Source organism: Micromonas pusilla, assembly GCF_000151265.4.
Source record: "Micromonas pusilla CCMP1545 genomic scaffold MICPUCscaffold_18, whole genome shotgun sequence".
Taxonomy (NCBI): Eukaryota; Viridiplantae; Chlorophyta; class Mamiellophyceae; order Mamiellales; family Mamiellaceae; genus Micromonas; species Micromonas pusilla.
Genome location: NW_003315899.1, coordinates 451,315 through 468,209, shown reverse-complemented (window position 1 = coordinate 468,209; position 16,895 = coordinate 451,315). Strand labels below are relative to the sequence as shown.

The window sequence follows — 16,895 nt, the reverse complement described above, 5'->3', positions numbered from 1 at the left end:
GCCTCCCTCGCCCCCGAAACACGTCCCCAAACCCGGGATGTGCGAAATTCTTCATCCGAAGCACGACCGGCGCGCGACGGACGCGTCGTTCGCGGCGCGCGGCGTCGTCGACGCCGCGTCGCTTCGACTCCCGACGCACGACACCCCGCCGTCGTTCGTGTTGGGGTGCGTCCCCGCGGCGGCCACGGGGACGACGACGACGACGACGACGACGACGACGACGAACGATGAAGCCGCGACGATCAAAATCGACGTCGAGGCGCGCGAGGTGCTCGCGCGGCAGGGCGGCGCCGTCGTCACCGACGGCGCGCGACGGCGCGTCGGACGCGACGAGGACCGCGCGGGGTTCAAAAAGATCGTCCGCGCGGTGAAGCTCGCGCACCGACGGAAGCCGTTCGTCTCTCCGGCGCCGTGGAGCGCGTCCGCGGCGGCGGCGGCCGGGGAAAACGGATCATCCACCGTTCGACCCGGGATACGCGTCGCGCACGTCACGCAGACGCTCCGTGCGTTCGAACCGTCGCCGCCCGGAGACGACGACGACGACGTATTCGACGACGAGCACTCGCTCGTCCAGGTGAACAAGGGATCCGGGGAGTGGTTGGACGTGCGGAGCGTCCGCGCGAAGAGAGCGCCGACGCTCGCCGCGGCGTTCGAGTCGATCCAACGCGACGGCGCGGCGCTCAGAGCGTCCTGGCCCGCGAGCGACGGTAACGGTACCTCGGGAAGCGTTACAGCTGCTGATGCGAGCGCGAACGTCATGATCGACGACGTCTCGGACGCGTTCCGACACGCGGGCGCGACGCTCGTGAATATGGGGCCCGGCGAGCGAGAGCGGCATTTTCTGCTGCATCGACGCGCGGGGTGGCGGACGCGGTCGCGGATGTTACGAGTAGAAACGGACATCGAGACCGCGCTCGCCGGCGGGTTCAGCACCGGCGGCGCGAAGGATAAGGAGAAGGAGAAGGAGAAGGAGAAGGAGAAGGAGAAGAAGAAGGAGAAGGAGAAGGAGGGCGCGACCCCCTCAGCCGCCGCGGAATGTGGAACGTCAACCGACGCGGCGGCGGGGACGCCCGAGCGCGTCGCGACGCGGTCGCGGCGGGCGAGCGCGAGGTCCCCGGCGGTCCCCGCGGCGCGAGAAGAAGATGGAACGTCAACCGTCGCCGCCGGCGCCGGCGCCGCCGCCAACGTGCCCACCACTCCAAACGACGACGACGCCGCGACCGCCGCCGCGACCGCGCAGCACCCGTGGGACCTCCGGTCGATGTGCGGCGGCGCGCTCGGCTCGGTCCGCGACGCGATCGCGAGATCCGCCGTCCCTCCGCCGGCGGCGGCGCCGGCGAACTGGCGCGTTCTCCTCACACTGGTCCCCATACGACCGCGTCGGCGTGGTGAACGCCGATCCTTAAGGACTTTTCCCGGCGCATCTCTCCGCCCACCCCTCGCTTTCAATCCCGACACGCCTCGACGCCTTTCAACTCCAACTGACGCCTTTCAACTCCACCCCGACGTTCGCTTATATAGGCACCTCCTCCACGGTGTCGACCCGTCGCTGCCGGTGCTGCACCACGCCGGCGCGATGTCGATCGTGCCGCTCGGAACGACCCCGCACGGGTTGGGCGCCGTGATTTCGCTCGCGATCGACAACGCGAAGACGAACCCGAAGGCGTGGATGGTTTGGTACACAGTGCCGGGACGCGGCGCCGGAAATTTGAAGCGGTATCTCCGGGACACGATCGACGCCTCGCAGAGGGGCAGCGGGTGCGGGACGTCGCGCAGCGCGCTTCTGTGGGCGGACCCGTCCGCGATCACGGCGTGGAATTCGCGGCGGGATGTGACGGTAACGGACGATAGAGTGCCGTTATTCCGGCACGTGCAGGCGCCCGGTGAGTTCATGGCGTTCGAGCCGGGGGCGGTGCGGTGGGGGGTGAGCCTCGGGGTGTGTTGGACCGCGACGGCGCCGTACGTCGGGGGGGAGGGCGGAGGTGAGACTGCTTCCCATACGACCCCGTTCGCGTGGTGCACGCCGTTCCTTGAGGACTTTTCCCGTCGTCACTCTTCACCCGCGTTTCCCTTTCAACGTTTGACCGGTAAGACGTTCGACTGACCGATCGCTTCACCCACGCAGGGGACGGCCAGTCGCCGCTGAAGATCGCGCCGAAGAACGCGGCGGGAGACGACGACGACGGAGACGAGGGCGTCGTCGTTAAAGATGAGGAGGAGGAGGAGAAAGGGGGGAAAGAGAAAAAAAGAAGAAGGTGTTGATTTAGACGGAGCAGAGCTTCGAGATCCATCAGATGCGATGGGGAGAAGACCCGAGGGGTCGCGTAGAGAGTCGCGATTGTTACCCAGTAACGAGCGAGAAAAAGAAAAAAAACAACCGAGCCGCCGACCGCTCGCTCGCGTCACAGTCCGTGCTCGCTCACGCCCGTCCGCACCGTGATGTTCTCCGGCACGGGCGTGGACAGCGGCACGACCGTCACGGGCACGCGCACGTTTTTCACGACGTGCTCGCCCACGCTCCCTAAGCCGACCGCGTTTAAGAGCGCGGTCTGTAGGCTTCCCAGCCCGCGAGACCCCAGGCACACGTGGTCCGGCGACTGGGGTCGTTCCATACCGATAGGATAGACCGAGTCGATCGAAAGGCGTCGTCAGATGAATTTGAAAGGCGTCGCGGGCGGGGATCGATGAAAGCGAGGGGTGATGGGCGGAGAGAGACGCCGGGGAGAAAAGTCCTTAAGAAACGGCGTCCACCACGCCAACGCGGTCGTATGGGGACCAGTGTGAAGACACTCGAACGCGCCTCGGCGTCCACCGCGCGCTCGACCGCGCGCGCGCTGCTCTCGTTGACCTTGCACCTCACGACGACGGACTTAATCCGATCGGAGGGCATCTTCGTGTTCAGGAGCTGAACGCGATGGTGCTCGAGCACGCGCTCGCCTTCCGCCTGCGGCGCGGAGGGGGAGGACGGGGGGGGGGTGAGGGAGCGCGCCGTCGGCGCGTCCGAAGGAGTGAGAGGAGAGAAGCGAAGACGCGAACGAAGACGTCTCGGACGCGCCCCCGGGTTCGCGCTCGGCGTCGTGTGCACCGCGCTGATGAGGACGACGTCGTCCCCGCGCGAGAGCAGGCTCTTCGCCGCGTAGCGCGTCGCGCGCATGGACCCGGGGGAGTCGTCGACGGCGACGGCCACCTTGCGGCGGCGGAGCGGCGCCATAGTTTTTGGTCGTGGTTTGGTTTCGGTTCGCGCGCCCCGATCAAGTGACCGGTCGACTTCGATGAGCTGCTTCTGTTGTCATCGGCGCGCTGAGCTGTCGCGATCGCGGGCGATTTACCCCGTGGATATCATTTCCCGAGATACTTATTCGGCGCGATCGACGAGTTAACAGACCGTCGTTTAATCTGGTATCGACGCCGGAGATATTTCAGCACCTTTTTCGGCGAAAAAGACGCGTCGTCTCGCGCGAAACGTTGCGCCATCGCTCGCTCGCGTCACAACGCACGACGCGCCCACGCGCGAAAACGCACGCGCGCGTCGCGAAGACACGCACCGACGCGGACGGACGCGCGATACGCATCGGCGCGCGCGAGGAAGGCGTTCGACGCGGCGACCGCGGCGACCGCGCGCGGTTGAAAAAAGGGACCGACGAAATCGAAATCAAAGACAAGACCCGCGCGCGTCCGAGGGAGCGACCGCGAAGCGAAGGAAACGACGACGGTCGAGATGTCTTCCAGCGGCGGCGGTGCGTCTCGCATCTCGCGTGCACGCCTTCTCCTTCCCTCCTCCTTCGCGTCCTCGCGACGCGCGTCGACGCGCGCGTCCGTCGACGCGCCCGCGCGCGACGCGTTCGAACGCGACGAAGAAATATACAGAACCTCGCTCGCACCCTCGGGCGCGCGCCCCAACTCCTTCGCCCTCGCTGACCTCGCCCGCCCCTCGCGTCGCGTCGCAGAAGAAGAAGCGTGCTGGATCTGCCTCGACGACCGCAGCGACGAGCACGACGAGCTCCTGAAGCCGTGCGCGTGCCCGCGATGGGTGCGCGCCGCGCGTCGTCCCGTCCCTTCGCGAGACTCGACGCTTCGCGAGATGTCTTGTCTCGCGGTGTCACGTCACCTCGATTTTTTTTGTAATTAATCGTCTTGCTCCTCTCCCCGTAAACTCCTCCCCCACAGGTCCACGCGCGATGCATGGCGCGATGGCAACTCCAGTGCAGCGGTAAGAGTGAAGAGGCGGCGTGCAAGTTTTGCGACGCGCCGCTCCCGGACTGGCGGGAGGCGCTCTTCAAGGACATCATCGACGCCGCCGACGCCGACGACGCCGCCGACGACGACGACGACGACGCGCGGGGGAAGAAGAAGCGAGGGGCCCAGAAGCGCGCTTCCGACGGCAAAAAAGGACGCGCGGGGAGAACGGGGAGAGCGTCCGCGCCCGGCGCGCTCAGCGACGCCAACGACGCCTTCGGCTCCGGCTCGGGGTCCGACGACTCCGCGACGACGACGACCGCGACGGCGCCGTCGCGTCGAGAGTCCTCCCCGCCGACGCTCAAAGCGAGCGGCGACATCATCGTCAAGTTCAACAACATGTCGTTCCGCTGTAAGGTGCGGACCGGGCAGGAAGGCCTGAGCGACTTCATGGAGCAGATTCGCGAGAAGTGCGGCATTCCGGAGGATAAGATGGGTCAGCTCAATCTGACGTATCGATGCAAAGACCCGTCCACCGGATCGCAGATGACCCTGGAGGGCGTCAACGAGAGCGCGTTCGACGCCGCGGTGCTGTGCAGCGCGGCGCAGGACAAGAAACGCGCGTCGAGCGGCGGGAAGGGTAGTACAAGTAGTAGTGTTGGAAGCACTTCGAGCGCCCATAAGCGGAGCCTGGACGGCGGCGGCGGCGGCGCGCGGTCGTCGCATCGCGTCGCCGCCGCGGGCCGACCCAGCCTGGACGAGACGCGCGCCTCAGTCGCGACGAGCGCGAGGCAGCCGGGGAGGGTCGCGCGATGGTTCGGGAGGCGGCGGTCGACGTCGAGCAGCAGGGAGCAGCAGGTGGAGGAGACCGCATTGTACCGCTCGGGCGCGGCGTGAGCGACGGGAGGGTCAAGTCATCGCGCGGCGCGCTAATACGCTAATACGAACGAACGAACGAACGCTACACGTACCAATACCACCACCGTACACAGTACTCTCGTCGTATACAAATAAGTTTATATGAATGAACGACGTAGACCTACAGTATGAAAAACGCACGACCGCGATCCGTGTCGTATCGTTTCTTCATCTCGTCCGTCGTCAGTTCAAAAAGTCTGCGAGCATCGCGTCCGCGTCCAGCCCCGCCGGCGGCGCCCCCCTCGGCCCCTCGTACCCGCTCGCCTTCGCGAGCTCGTCCACGCTCTTCTCCCCCGAGATCACCGTCCCGTCGCCCAGCACCCACGTCGGGAACCCGTCCACCTTGGCCGCCTTGCACGCGTCCGCGATCGGCGTCCCTTTCTCCCACCCGTTCGGAAAGCACTCCACGTACGGAATCGCCGCGCCCTTGCCGAAGGTCTCCTTTTGGTCCTCGCAGTGCGAGCACCAGAACGCGCCGTACATCTTCGCCCCGGACTTCGCGAGCCAGTCCGCGACGTCGCGGGAGTATTGCGTCGATACGGTCTCGATGATTGGCGCCGCGTACGGGAGCTTCAGGTCGTTGATGTTCTGCTTCTCCGGGCCGCCCGTGAGGACTTTTTCGCGACGGGGGAGAGACGGAGAGACGCGATAAGTCAGAGATCGATCGAAGAGAGAGGAGAGGAAGATTCGATTCGACGATGACGTGGCACACGAGTGCGGATGCGATAGGGTCGCTCGCGGGAGATACGATACGATACGACACGCGGGGGGATCTGATTCGGTGTGGCGAGGTGACGTGTCGCGCCGCGCGGCGACCGACGTACCCAGCGACAGCGCGAACACGGTGACGGCGTAGAGCGCCACCCCCGGCGGCGCCGCCCTCGCGAAATCCTGCCGGTGGAGTTCAAAGGCGTCAGGGGTGGAGTTGAAAGACGTCGCGGGGTGTCGGGATTGAAAGCGAACGAGGCGTGGGCGGAGCCCGAAACGACGAGTGGAGGAAAAGTCCTTAAGGATCGGCGCTCACCGCGCGGACGAGTTCGTATGGGGACCGGTGCGATGATGTAATGAGAACGCGCCTTGCTCGATAACCCCCCGAGCGCGATCGAAAACACCGTGAACGAAATCGCCGCGGACGTGAGGCAGTAGACGCACTCCGCCCCCCCCAGCGGCACGGCGAGGACGTAGAGAAGGTACGACGAGACCCCCGCGAGGCCGGTCCCGGCGAAGAAGGCGAGCACGCGAGCCTTTTGATACGAATCTTTCATCTGTGAGGGTCGTTCCATACGAGCGATGATATCGGGGTGGAGTCCAAAGGCGTCAGTTGATGGAGTTGAAAGGCGTCGAGGTGTGTCGGGATTGAAAGCGAGGGACCCTGGGCGGAGAGATGCGCCGGGAAAAGTCCTTAAGGATCGGCGTTCACAACGCCGACGCGGTCGTATGGGGACCAGTGTATAGAACGCGCCTCGTCGCCTCCATCCGCCATCCCGGCTCCCCACCAGCACAGCGCGGCGGTCATCCCGTACGCGACCGCGCCGTACGCGCTGAGCGGCAGCCCGAACAGCGTCGCCCAGCCGCTGTTCAGCGCGGTCTGGCACCCCGTGAGCGGGCACGTGACCTGAGGTGCGTTCCACGCGAGCGAACGTCGGGGTGGAGTTCAAAGGCGTCAGTTGATGGAGTTGTGAGGCGCCGAGGGCGGGCGTTGAAAGCGAGGGACCCTGGGCGGAGAGACGCGCCGGGAAAAGTCCTTAAGGATCGGCGTTCACCACGCCGACGGGGTCGTATGGGGACCAGTGCATAGAACGCGCCTCGCCGCCGGTGAGCTTCTCGAACGCGAGGTAGGAGGACTCGAGGGAACCGATCGCCGCGAGTGCGGCCGCGACGCGCAGCGGCGGGCGCGGGACCTCCTCGGGCTCCGACGGCGGCTTCTTCGCGGGGATGTCGTCGACCGAGAGCGACGGCGCGGCGCCGGGGGCGTCGCCGCCGCCGTCCGCGGCTGCTGCGCGGACGACGACGGCGGCGCGCGCGCGCGCCGATCGCGGAGGGAGACGGACGCCGGCGACGGCGACGACGCGCGCGACGCGCGCGGGCGCGGCGCGGCTCGACAGCGCGCGACGACAGTTCGCGGTCGCCGTCGTCGCCGTCGTCGTCGTCGTCGTCATGACGGCGGGCATCCTATCCTCGCGGCGCGGCGTGCGACGGGAGTGCGCGCGGCGGTGGCGTGTGAGCACCCTCCAGCTGACCCGTCGGACTGGATCAGATTCGCGCGATCAGATCTCCGGCAAGTGGGGTGCCCTAAGTTCGTACGCTTAAGGGGTGCGACTTTGACCCCAGGGCTTGGCTTGAAAGAGGTTATTTGAAAGGAAAATGATTCGTTTTCATCGCGTACGAACTTAGGGCACGTACGAACTTAGGGCACCCCCTTCCACTTCTGTCCAGTCGTCCCGTCCCGGGTTCATTCGTCTCGGATGACGCGACCGCGACAACGACGGTCGCGACGGTCGCACTCGCACCCCGCGCGCGGCCGCCGTCGCTCGTCCACGACCCCCTCGCTCGATGTCCGCCTCCGCCTCCTCCGCGCTCGCCTCCTCGCTCTCGCGGGCCCCCGCGCTGAGCTCGCGCGCCGCCGCGCGCGGCCGCGTCGTCGGACGCGCCGCCGCCGCCGCCGCGCGTCGACAGCGACACCGCGGACGACGACCCTCCTCCTCCTCGCCCAGGCTCGTCCTCCGCGTCGTGTCGTACGTGCAGTACACCCTCGACGGTCCCGGGTGCGCGGCGTCGCGGTCCGAGGCGGACTGGCACACGAGCGTCCTCCTGGGGAGCCACCCGGAGGGATGCCCGCCGCATCCGGTCGACGTCACGGAGCGATGCGAGGCGGGCGACGGCGCGTTCGCGCTCGGGAACGCGCGCTTCGAGCAGCGAGGCGAGGACCTGTACCTGTCGGTGGTGGACGCCGCGTCGGAGGAGGAGGAGGAGGAGGGGACGACGATCCGCGCCGAGAGCGAGGGCGCGGGCGGGGAGTACGTCGCCGGCGAGAGCAAGGAGCTCGAGCGCGAGCGCGAGTTCGACGACGAGCGCAAGGGCGGCGTCGGAGGCGGCGGCTTCTACGCCGGTGCGTTCTTTGGTTCGTCCTTTGGGTTTCCTTTTTTTCTCTCTCCGCTCACTTCGCTCGTCGTTCACTCGCGCGCAGCGGTCCGCGTCGACGGTAAAGCCGTCGGCCGCGAGAGCGTGAAGCTGAGCCCCGGCGCGATCGTGACGCTGGAGAAGCCAGGGAGCGAGACCGCGACGTTCGAGGTCAACCGCCAGGTCCACGCACACGCGTGAGGCGCGTTCTATATACTGGTCCCCATACGACCCCGTCGCCGTGGTGAACGCCGTTCCTTAAGGACTTTTCCCGTCGTCTCTCTCCGCCCACCCCTCGCTTTCAATCCCGACACACCTCGACGCCTTTGAACTCCGCTTCTGACGCCTTTGAACTCCACCCCGACGTTCGCTTGTATAGAACGCACCTGACGACGACGAAAAAAAAAACCAAAAAATGACACGAGAGAAGACGACGTCTGCCTCGTGAAAGTACAGTACTCGTACCTACTACAACTACACGTACGTCAAGATGAATACGACTACGACAACACTCCAAAACGAACAACTCTGATGCGCTCTGATACATACGCTCTGATACACTCCGATAGATCACGCCCTCGTCGCCGTCCCTCTCCACGCGGCGGCGGCGGCGGCGGCGCCCTCCCGAATCTCCTGAAGCGCTCTCGCCGGGCACGGCGCGTGCCCGCGACCGTTGGATCCCTCCGCGACGGCGTCGGCGCCGAGAAAATTTCTGCGTCGGGATGGGATAAGAGGGTGAGGTTTCGTATCAGTTCATCGGTCAATCGCGCGTCTCACCGGTGAAACGACGACGACGTTGAAAGGGAAGCGCGGTCGAAGCAGAGCGACGACGGACGACGGGAAAAGTAAGCACGTCTCGCGACCGACCGACGCACCGTAGCATCTCCACGGGCTCGACCGCGCCGCCGTGGCGCAGGAGCCCGTCCCGGAGCGACTCCCCCGCGCCGCGCGCCAACGCATCGCCCTCGAAGAACCGCCCCCACACCGTCGCGGCGACGCACCGCGCGTAGACGTACGAGTAGTACGTCGACGCGTACCCCACGGTGTGTCCGAACCGGAGCTCCCAATCGGCGTCCGGTTCGTGTCCGACGCCGGCGGCGTACCCGCTCGCGACCTGTCGGACAATATCCGACATATTATTCCTATCCGACATATTCGCGTCCCACGACGTCGAGTGCGCGTCGAGGTCCGTCAGCGCGTACGCGCACTGCTGCTGCAAGTCGGTCGCCGCGAAGAGCGCCTTGCCTCTTCGCATCCGCTGAGGGTCGTTCCATACAAAAAATGTTCATCGGTCAGTTGAAAGGGACTCACGCGATCAAATGTTGAAACCGATGGACGGGTGAAAAACGGTATAGAACGCACGTGAATAAAATCCCCCGGCAGCGCCTCTCCCGTGCTTCGATGCTCGGAGATGACCTTCAGCGCGTCCGCGTCCCACGCGAAGTACTCGAACACGTGGCTCGGGATCTCCACGACGTCCATCGCGCACCGCGTCCCGCTCAGGTGCTGGTACTTCGTCTTGGACAGGACGCTGTGCATCGCGTGCCCGAGCTCGTGAAGAAACGTTTCGACTGCGCGCCGGCGTTTGGTTTGAAGAAGCGATGAACGAACGGGGTGAACGCGTCGGTCAGTCGAACGTCTCACCGGTCATCGAGCGCGCGTTGAAAGAAAAGAGAAGCGAAGCGCGGGTGAAGAGTGACGAACGACGGGGAAAGCGTTAAAGTCTTTCCTCGAGGAACGGCGTGCACCGCGCGCGCGGGGTCCGTCGTATGGAAAGCAGTCGGGTCGGGTATCGATCGAACCTTCCCCGTGCGATAACAACGCGGTGGACCGCGTCCCCATGCCCTGCCCCCCCCCCCCGCCGAACGAACACACGAGCGCGACGGACGGCTTCTGGTTCTTCAGCGCCTTGCCGCACCGAATCACAAAGTGCGCGGCGTGCGGAAACTTCCGCGGTCTCGGCGTTAGGTCCAGGTAGATCGTCCCGACGTCTTCGCCCTCGCCCGCGCCGCCGCCGCCCGCGGCGACTCTCAGCTTCCGCACGCCCTCGTGCCAGCTCTCGCCGCGCTCCATCTCCACCTCGCGCAGGTGGACGTTGAACACGCGCGAGAGCAGCGCGGCGACGCCTTTGAGGACTTTATCGATCGGGAAGTATTGCGCGACGGCGTTGGCGTCGACGCCGCACGCTTCGCGCTTCGCGGCGGCGATGAGGTACGCGCGGTCCCACCCGCGGACGGCGTCGTGGTCGGAATAATACGAACCGCCGCCGTCGGAATACGAACCGGCGCTACGACCACCGCCGCCGCCGCCGCTGCCGAATCCACCATCACCCCACTTCCCCCGGAGCGTCCGCCGCATGAGCTCCAGCTCGCGACGCGCGACGTCGTCGACGCCGTCCGAGATGGTCCTGAGGCGTTGAAAGGCGTCAGATGGCGGAGTTGAAAGGCGTCAGAAGTGGAGTTGAAAGGCAGGCGTCAGTCGCGGTGTGTCGGGATTGAAAGCGAGGGATGGTGGGCGGAGAGAGACGATGACGATCGATCGCCGGGAGAGAAAGTCCTCAAGGATCGGCGTTCACCGCGCCGACGCGGTCGTACGGGAACCGGCGTAAATAAATATGAACGCGCCTCATCAGCTCCCTCGCCGCGTCCGGATCCCCCGCGAGCAACGGCGACGTCGCGTAGTGCGCGTGCGACTCGAACCCTAACAGCGACGCCGCCTCCGCGCGCGCGTCCAGCAGCCCCCGCAGCGCGTCGCGGTTCCCCTCTGGCCCGCGGTGCGCGGCGGCGTAGACGACGCGTCTCGCGTCCGCGCTTTGGACGTATCTGAGGGTAATTGTCCATACGAGCGAACGTCGGGGTGGAGTTCAAAGGCGTCAGGTGAAGTTGAAAGGCGCCGAGGGCGGGGTTTGAAAGCGAGGGGCGGGCGGAGAGACGCGCCGGGAAAAGTCCTTAAGGATCGGCGTTCACAACGCCGACGCGGTCGTATGGGGACCGGTGTAAATAAATATGAACGCGCCTCATCGTCGTCGCGAGCGTGGACGCGTCGAGGGGGATCCGCGCGGAGAGAGCGGCGGCGTCGGCGCCCGGGGGCGGCTCCATGCGCGCGGCCATCGCGGCGGGGAGCCCGCGCAGCGCGCGACGGTCCACGTCCACGTGGCCCAACGCGATTGGGTCAGCGAGGTTCCGCTGGAGGGTCGAGGGTCCGCGCGAAGCGACGTCGGGGCGGAGTTGAAAGGCGTCGGTGGCGGAGTCGAAAGGCGTCATAGGGTCGGGATTTGAAACCGTGGCGTGGGCGGAGAGACGCGCCGGGAGAGAAAGTCCTTAAGGAACGGCGTGCACCACGCGAACGCGGTCGTATGGGGACCAGTGCACGGGCAGAACGCGCCTGAAACGCCATCCCGAATCGAATCACGCGCGAATTCGCATCCTCGAGCCGCGCCCTCGCGTCGCCCTCCAGGTGCACGCCGCCGCGCTCGAAGTCGTGCCGCAGCGTCGACGCGACCCTCGCGGCCTCGGGCGGCAGCGACGACGACGACGACGACGACGACGACGCGCCGCCGTCGTCCGCGGCTCGGAGCGCGTCGTAGAGCGATCGATCCGCGTTCAGATTCCCCACGTGCTGCTGCAAGTCGATATACGCGCGCTCGGCCGCGCGGACCCATCGCTCGTCCGGGTGCGTGTTCCGGCACACCTCCGCGACGTCGACGACCGCGCAGACGACGTCGGAGATCTCGTCGAGGTCGGTCACGACGCGCGCGGCGCCGCCGTTTCCGCCGCCGTCGCGCGTCAGGCGGCCGAGCGACCAATCTTTCGCGATGGACGCGACGAGCGAGGTGGACGTCGTCGTCGCCTCGCGCGTCAGCCGCGCGAAGTCCTCGGGGGCGTGGAGGCCGACGAGGCCGTACAGACCGGGGCGATCGCGGTCGGGGGAGGCGGTGGTGGACGCGGCGCGCGCGCGCGCGACCGCCGCGGCCGCGCGCAGGCGCCCGGCCCGGCGCAGCATCGCAGTGATGCCGTGAGAAGCGCGCGGCGCGCGACCTGACAACAACGAGACTGAAGAGCCCTCCTGTCCCTGTCGGTGTCTCGGAAAAACGCTCCGTCTTCCATACCCCGCCGCGCCGCCGTCGCCGTCGCCGTCGTCGTCGCTCCGATGCCGTCATCGCGCGAAGACTTCGACGAAGCCGTTCGCAGCGCGTTCGCGTTCCCGTCCGCGCCGAAGAAGAAGCGATCGCCCGACGCGGACGCCCCCGATGGCGACGCGCGGCCGTCGCCTCAAACGCTCGACGATCGCGACGACGACGACGACGACGACGACGACGACGACGCGACGACGACGACGACGACGCCGCCCTCCGCGACGCCGAAGCCTCTCGTGGTGAAAACGGTGACGAGCAAGACGAAAGGACGCGGCCGGGTGAAGCCGAGGAAGGCGACGCTCGCGGAGCGCGGGCTCGAGCGTCTGGAAGACCTCCCGCGCGTGAACGGTGCGTCCATCGCGTCGTCCAGCCATCCATCATCGCATCGCGCGCCTCTTCGCCTCCCGAGCACCGCGCGCCGGCCGCGCCTCGCCGCTTCGCCGTCGGTCGCGTCTCGTCGTTCGCGGAGCGCTCACCGATCCATCTAAGAAGAACTCCCCCTCCCTCCCGCAGCGCTCGCGACGACGCCGGACCCGCGCGCGCCGCCGCCGGACGGCGCGTCGCCGACCGACCCGCCGCCGCGATACCCGTACTTCGTGACGGACGACGGCCGCCGGCTGATCCCGAGGGCGGACTGGAGAGACCATAAGGTACTACATCGCGCCGGTCCCCGCGCGACCGCGTTCGGAGTTCTTTCGCGCGCTGTCAACCTCACGCTTTGACACGTGAGAACACCATCCACCAATCACGTGACCGCGTACCTGACACGTGTCTTCCCTCGGCCTATCACACGACCCGCAGCAACGAAACGACGCGACGGCGCGGATGCGCGAGGGAAAACCGGTGATCTTGACGCACACGAACTTCGCGGGGACGCCGCTCACCGAGCGCGAAATAAAAACGCGAAATAAAATAACTGCCGAAGGAGAAGCGTTACCTAAACGGTCCGTGGACGTGTTCGGCGGGCTGTGCGAGCGCTGGGGCGAGCACGTCGGCGGGTTGCGCGCCGCCGCGGCGACGGCGAACGCCGACGCCAAAAAATGGCGCTGCCTCGTCGCCGCCGCGACCGATCCGCGCGCGAACGCGAACGACGACGACCGATGCGACCGATGCGACGAAGACGACGCGGGCGCGCGCTCGGCACCCCAGGCGACGCTCATGCCTCCGGACCTCGAGAAGAACGTCTTCGGGTCGCACTACCACGTCCGTCGACCGAAGACGACGACGACGAAGATGCGCGCCGGCGATTTCGTCAGGCGCGTTCGAGCGTCGCACTGGTTTCCATACGACCGCGTTCGCGTCGTGAACGCCGTCTCTTAAGGACTTTCTGTCCCGGCGATCGTCTCTCTACGCCCGTCGTCACTCGGTTGCAACGCCCGACCCTATGACGCCTTTCAACTCCACCCCGACGTTCGTCGCCTCGAACGAACGGAACCGCTTCGCAGGTGCGTCAACGCGTGGACCGAACGCGCGGCGTACCTCGAGGACGAGGTCGCTCTCGGCGGCGGCGTCGACGACATCGACGCGAAGCTCAACGTCAACGTCCCGACCGCGGTCCCCGGCGGCGAATCGCTCGGCGACGCGGTCAGAGAAGGGATGGATTGGGGATGGTTGGGGGCCGTGCGAAGGACGCAAAAGTTTGGACCGGTGAAAGCCGTCGTCCTCGGCGGCGGCGGCGGCGACGTCGTCCTCGCGTGCCGCCACCCGACGTCCACGCGTCTCGTGGATAACGTCGGGACTGGGACTGGGATCGGGATGGACGACGACGCCGGCGTCGACCCGGGCGACGTCATGGCGCGCGAGGCCGCGGCGGTCGTCTCGAACGCAGCGCATCACGAGAGCTTCCAGGCGCGTTCTCCTATTTACAATGATGGTTCTCATGCGACCGCGTTCGCGCGGTGCACGCCGATCCTTAATAAGGACTTTCTCTCCCGGCGCGCGCGCGCATCTCTCCGCGCACCCTTCGCTTTCGATCCCGACACACCGCGTCACCTTTCAACTCCGCTTCTGACGCCTTTCAACTCCACCCCGACGTTCGCTTTGAACGACGGACCCTCGACCCTCAGTGCCAAATCGTCGGCCGCCGCCGCGTGCTTCTCATCTCCCCGGACCAGACGTACAAGGGCATGTACCCTTTCCCCGTCTGCCACGCGTACGACGGGTACTCCATGGTCGACCTCGCGAATATCGACTACGTCAAGTACCCGAGAATAGTAGACGTGCGAGGCGACGTCGCGGTGTGTCGCCCCGGGGACGTGCTCTTCGTCCCGGACGGCTGGTGGCGGCACGAGCAAGGTACGCGCGAAACCCGAATCTCTGCACCAACCACGTCATCACCACGCCAGCCAACCGCACAGCGTGTTTGTGACACGTCATCCAATCGAATCATCATATCCTTCACTGACCAATCGCGTCGTCTCTCCCTCCATCCAGGCCTGAGCGGCGACGCGTGCGGGAACGCGCACGTGGACGTACGCGTGGCGACGGGCGCGCGACCGCGGACGCGCGCGTGCGCGACGCTCGCGGTGGGACGCGTCGTGGAGCAGCGAATCACGCGGGAGGAGGGCGCGAAGGACGCGCGGCGGTGGTTAGAGGTTGTGAAAAACGCGGAGGAGGCGGAGTGGTTGGACCTCGGGACCGTGGAGGGACAGCGGCGGATCGACACGGCGCAGGTGCTCAGGGACGAGATCGACATCGGCTTACCGCCGCCGCCGCCCGCCGCGGACGATACAAAAAACGGCTCAAAAACGGGGGTCACGACGACGGCGACGCTGAATAAGAAGCGGAAACACGCCCGCGCGCGCGGCAGAGGACGGTGGCCGTCGTTCCTCGCCGACCTGATCGACGGACGGATGCTTCCCACGGACTGGCTCAACGACGACTTCGTCGATCCGCTGCTGTTATCCGAAGCCGAGGCGGCGATGAAAAAGGCTGCGTTGACCGGCGAAGACGACGCGAACGAAACCACCAGTCGACAGCTCGCGACGGTGAAGACGCCGAGCGACGCCGACTTCGCGATCGCGCTGCCCGACGGCGGCGTGCTGACGCGTCGAGCCAAAATTTTGAAGGACGATCGCGAGGCGTACGAGCGCGCGCACCCAGAGTTTTTTGTGAACAAGCTCCGGGATAAGGGCTGGGACGCGAAGTACACGCCGATGTCGGTGTTGAACCCGGATCACCCGGACTTCATCGGGAAGAAACCGCCGAACCCGATGAAGAAGTAGAGAGAGCGCGTCGTTCGCAGAGGCTGGCCGCTCCAGTTTTGGACCTCGTCTCGTCATCGTTCTGTCTTCTCTTACTCGTAGTTCCGTCAGACGACGACGATTCTGATGGATGATTCTACCGTACCTACAACACCTCCTCCCGCTTCCTCTCCTCGAACCTCCCTTCGCCGAGCAAAAACACCGCGTCCTGCCGCGCCAGATCCTGCGGATACTCCCCGTCCCCAACCTTCTCCAGCGCCTTCTTCGGGCCGAGCTTGAGATCCTCCTCGCCCACCAGCGCCCTCCACGTGTTCACGCACGTCAACCCCGTGTCCGGCAGACCCGTGGACGCCTGAGGGTCGTTCCATACAAAAACAGTTCTCCGGTCAGTTGAAAGGGGACGCGATCAAGTGTTGAAACCGAGCGATGGGTGACAAACTTTTGTGTTTAGAACGCACCTGAAACGTCCCGAGCGCGTTCTCCGTCGTGGAACCGAAATACCAGTACTGCATGTCCTCCTCGCCGCTGTAGTACCCCAAGTCGTCGAGCAGAACCTGAAGCTTGTGCACCTCGAGGCCGCCGTCGTCGAGCCGCAGCACCGGCCACCTCTTCCCCTCGCCGGCGATCTGAGGGTAATTGTCCATACGAGCGAACGTCGGGGTGGAGTTGAAAGGCGTCAGATGGAGTTGAAATGCGCCGAGGTGTGTCGGGATTGAAAGCGAGGGACCCTGGGCGGAGAGAAACGACCGCCGGGAGATGAAGTCCTTAAGGATCGGCGTTCACCACGCCGACGCGGTCGTATGGGGGCCAGTGTGAGATAGAACGCGCCTGACTCTCTCGCACGCGTCGCTCCGCGTCGTCGCGCCCCGTCGGGTCTGAGGCAAAAAATGTTCACCGGTCAGTTGAAAGGGGAAGCGATCAAATGTTGAAACCTAGCGGTGGGTGAAACACTTTTCTATAGAACGCACCTTCGTTCGGCTCGTTCCTCTCCGCGTCGCCCCACTGCGGGCCGTCGTCCTCGCCGGTGTCCACGTTGTCGTTCATCGGGACGATCGTCTTGCTCCACGCCGCCGCCGACGCCGCGGACGCGGTGAGCGGCGGCGGCGCGGGGTCGGACTCGGACTCGGACTCGGATCCAGATCTGGCCGCCGCCGCCGCCGCCGCGGCTTCTTCGTCGAACCCGATCGCGCCCGGCGGCGGACCCCAAATGAACCGCTCCTCGCCAATCAACGCACGCCACGTGTCCGCGTCCACGAATCCAGTCTCCGGCAGCTGCACGCTCGCCTGGAAGTAACACAGCGCCTCCTGCGTGGACGGGCCGAAGTACATGTCGCTCTCGTCCT

The 16,895-nt window shown here is 66.2% G+C and overlaps 11 protein-coding genes across 11 annotated transcripts; 5 read left to right on the top strand and 6 right to left on the bottom strand.

Moving 5' to 3' along the window:
* Positions 1-37: 37 nt before the first annotated feature.
* Positions 38-2,360, top strand: MICPUCDRAFT_67861 (uncharacterized protein; the record flags this gene model as incomplete). Its single annotated transcript, XM_003064816.1, has 4 exons — positions 38-1,169; positions 1,494-1,497; positions 1,521-1,982; positions 2,126-2,360. 3 exons carry the CDS (start codon positions 38-40, stop codon positions 1,849-1,851), a joined length of 1,467 nt encoding a protein of 488 aa, XP_003064862.1. The 3' UTR covers positions 1,852-1,982; positions 2,126-2,360.
* Positions 2,361-2,402: 42 nt separating this feature from the next.
* MICPUCDRAFT_54799 (uncharacterized protein) lies at positions 2,403-3,211 on the bottom strand (the record flags this gene model as incomplete). The annotated part of the gene is made up of 2 exons (XM_003064702.1): positions 2,403-2,597; positions 2,777-3,211. The coding sequence occupies 2 exons, from the start codon at positions 3,209-3,211 to the stop codon at positions 2,403-2,405; spliced, it is 630 nt and encodes a 209-aa protein (XP_003064748.1).
* Positions 3,212-3,499: 288 nt separating this feature from the next.
* On the top strand, positions 3,500-5,148 carry MICPUCDRAFT_49333 (uncharacterized protein). The gene is made up of 3 exons (XM_003064815.1): positions 3,500-3,737; positions 3,948-4,030; positions 4,168-5,148. Exons 1-3 carry the CDS (start codon positions 3,719-3,721, stop codon positions 5,071-5,073), a joined length of 1,008 nt encoding a protein of 335 aa, XP_003064861.1. The 5' UTR covers positions 3,500-3,718; the 3' UTR covers positions 5,074-5,148.
* Positions 5,149-5,277: 129 nt separating this feature from the next.
* MICPUCDRAFT_54797 (uncharacterized protein) lies at positions 5,278-6,377 on the bottom strand (the record flags this gene model as incomplete). Its single annotated transcript, XM_003064701.1, has 2 exons — positions 5,278-5,985; positions 6,144-6,377. 2 exons carry the CDS (start codon positions 6,375-6,377, stop codon positions 5,278-5,280), a joined length of 942 nt encoding a protein of 313 aa, XP_003064747.1.
* A 119-nt stretch (positions 6,378-6,496) lies between these two features.
* On the bottom strand, positions 6,497-7,253 carry MICPUCDRAFT_54796 (uncharacterized protein; the record flags this gene model as incomplete). The annotated part of the gene is made up of 2 exons (XM_003064700.1): positions 6,497-6,709; positions 6,858-7,253. The coding sequence occupies 2 exons, from the start codon at positions 7,251-7,253 to the stop codon at positions 6,497-6,499; spliced, it is 609 nt and encodes a 202-aa protein (XP_003064746.1).
* Positions 7,254-7,647: 394 nt separating this feature from the next.
* Positions 7,648-8,415, top strand: MICPUCDRAFT_54795 (uncharacterized protein; the record flags this gene model as incomplete). The annotated part of the gene is made up of 1 exon (XM_003064814.1): positions 7,648-8,415. The coding sequence occupies one exon, from the start codon at positions 7,648-7,650 to the stop codon at positions 8,413-8,415; it is 768 nt and encodes a 255-aa protein (XP_003064860.1).
* A 559-nt stretch (positions 8,416-8,974) lies between these two features.
* On the bottom strand, positions 8,975-12,216 carry MICPUCDRAFT_54794 (uncharacterized protein; the record flags this gene model as incomplete). Its single annotated transcript, XM_003064699.1, has 5 exons — positions 8,975-9,472; positions 9,577-9,785; positions 10,017-10,621; positions 10,809-11,036; positions 11,516-12,216. The coding sequence occupies 5 exons, from the start codon at positions 12,214-12,216 to the stop codon at positions 8,975-8,977; spliced, it is 2,241 nt and encodes a 746-aa protein (XP_003064745.1).
* A 147-nt stretch (positions 12,217-12,363) lies between these two features.
* On the top strand, positions 12,364-12,837 carry MICPUCDRAFT_54793 (uncharacterized protein; the record flags this gene model as incomplete). The annotated part of the gene is made up of 1 exon (XM_003064813.1): positions 12,364-12,837. One exon carries the CDS (start codon positions 12,364-12,366, stop codon positions 12,835-12,837), a length of 474 nt encoding a protein of 157 aa, XP_003064859.1.
* A 1,638-nt stretch (positions 12,838-14,475) lies between these two features.
* Positions 14,476-15,573, top strand: MICPUCDRAFT_43709 (uncharacterized protein; the record flags this gene model as incomplete). The annotated part of the gene is made up of 2 exons (XM_003064812.1): positions 14,476-14,644; positions 14,783-15,573. The coding sequence occupies 2 exons, from the start codon at positions 14,476-14,478 to the stop codon at positions 15,571-15,573; spliced, it is 960 nt and encodes a 319-aa protein (XP_003064858.1).
* Positions 15,574-15,646: 73 nt separating this feature from the next.
* On the bottom strand, positions 15,647-16,196 carry MICPUCDRAFT_54791 (uncharacterized protein; the record flags this gene model as incomplete). Its single annotated transcript, XM_003064698.1, has 2 exons — positions 15,647-15,904; positions 16,011-16,196. The coding sequence occupies 2 exons, from the start codon at positions 16,194-16,196 to the stop codon at positions 15,698-15,700; spliced, it is 393 nt and encodes a 130-aa protein (XP_003064744.1). The 3' UTR covers positions 15,647-15,697.
* A 121-nt stretch (positions 16,197-16,317) lies between these two features.
* On the bottom strand, positions 16,318-16,881 carry MICPUCDRAFT_54790 (uncharacterized protein; the record flags this gene model as incomplete). The annotated part of the gene is made up of 2 exons (XM_003064697.1): positions 16,318-16,427; positions 16,521-16,881. 2 exons carry the CDS (start codon positions 16,879-16,881, stop codon positions 16,318-16,320), a joined length of 471 nt encoding a protein of 156 aa, XP_003064743.1.
* Between the last annotated feature and the right edge of the window lie 14 nt (positions 16,882-16,895).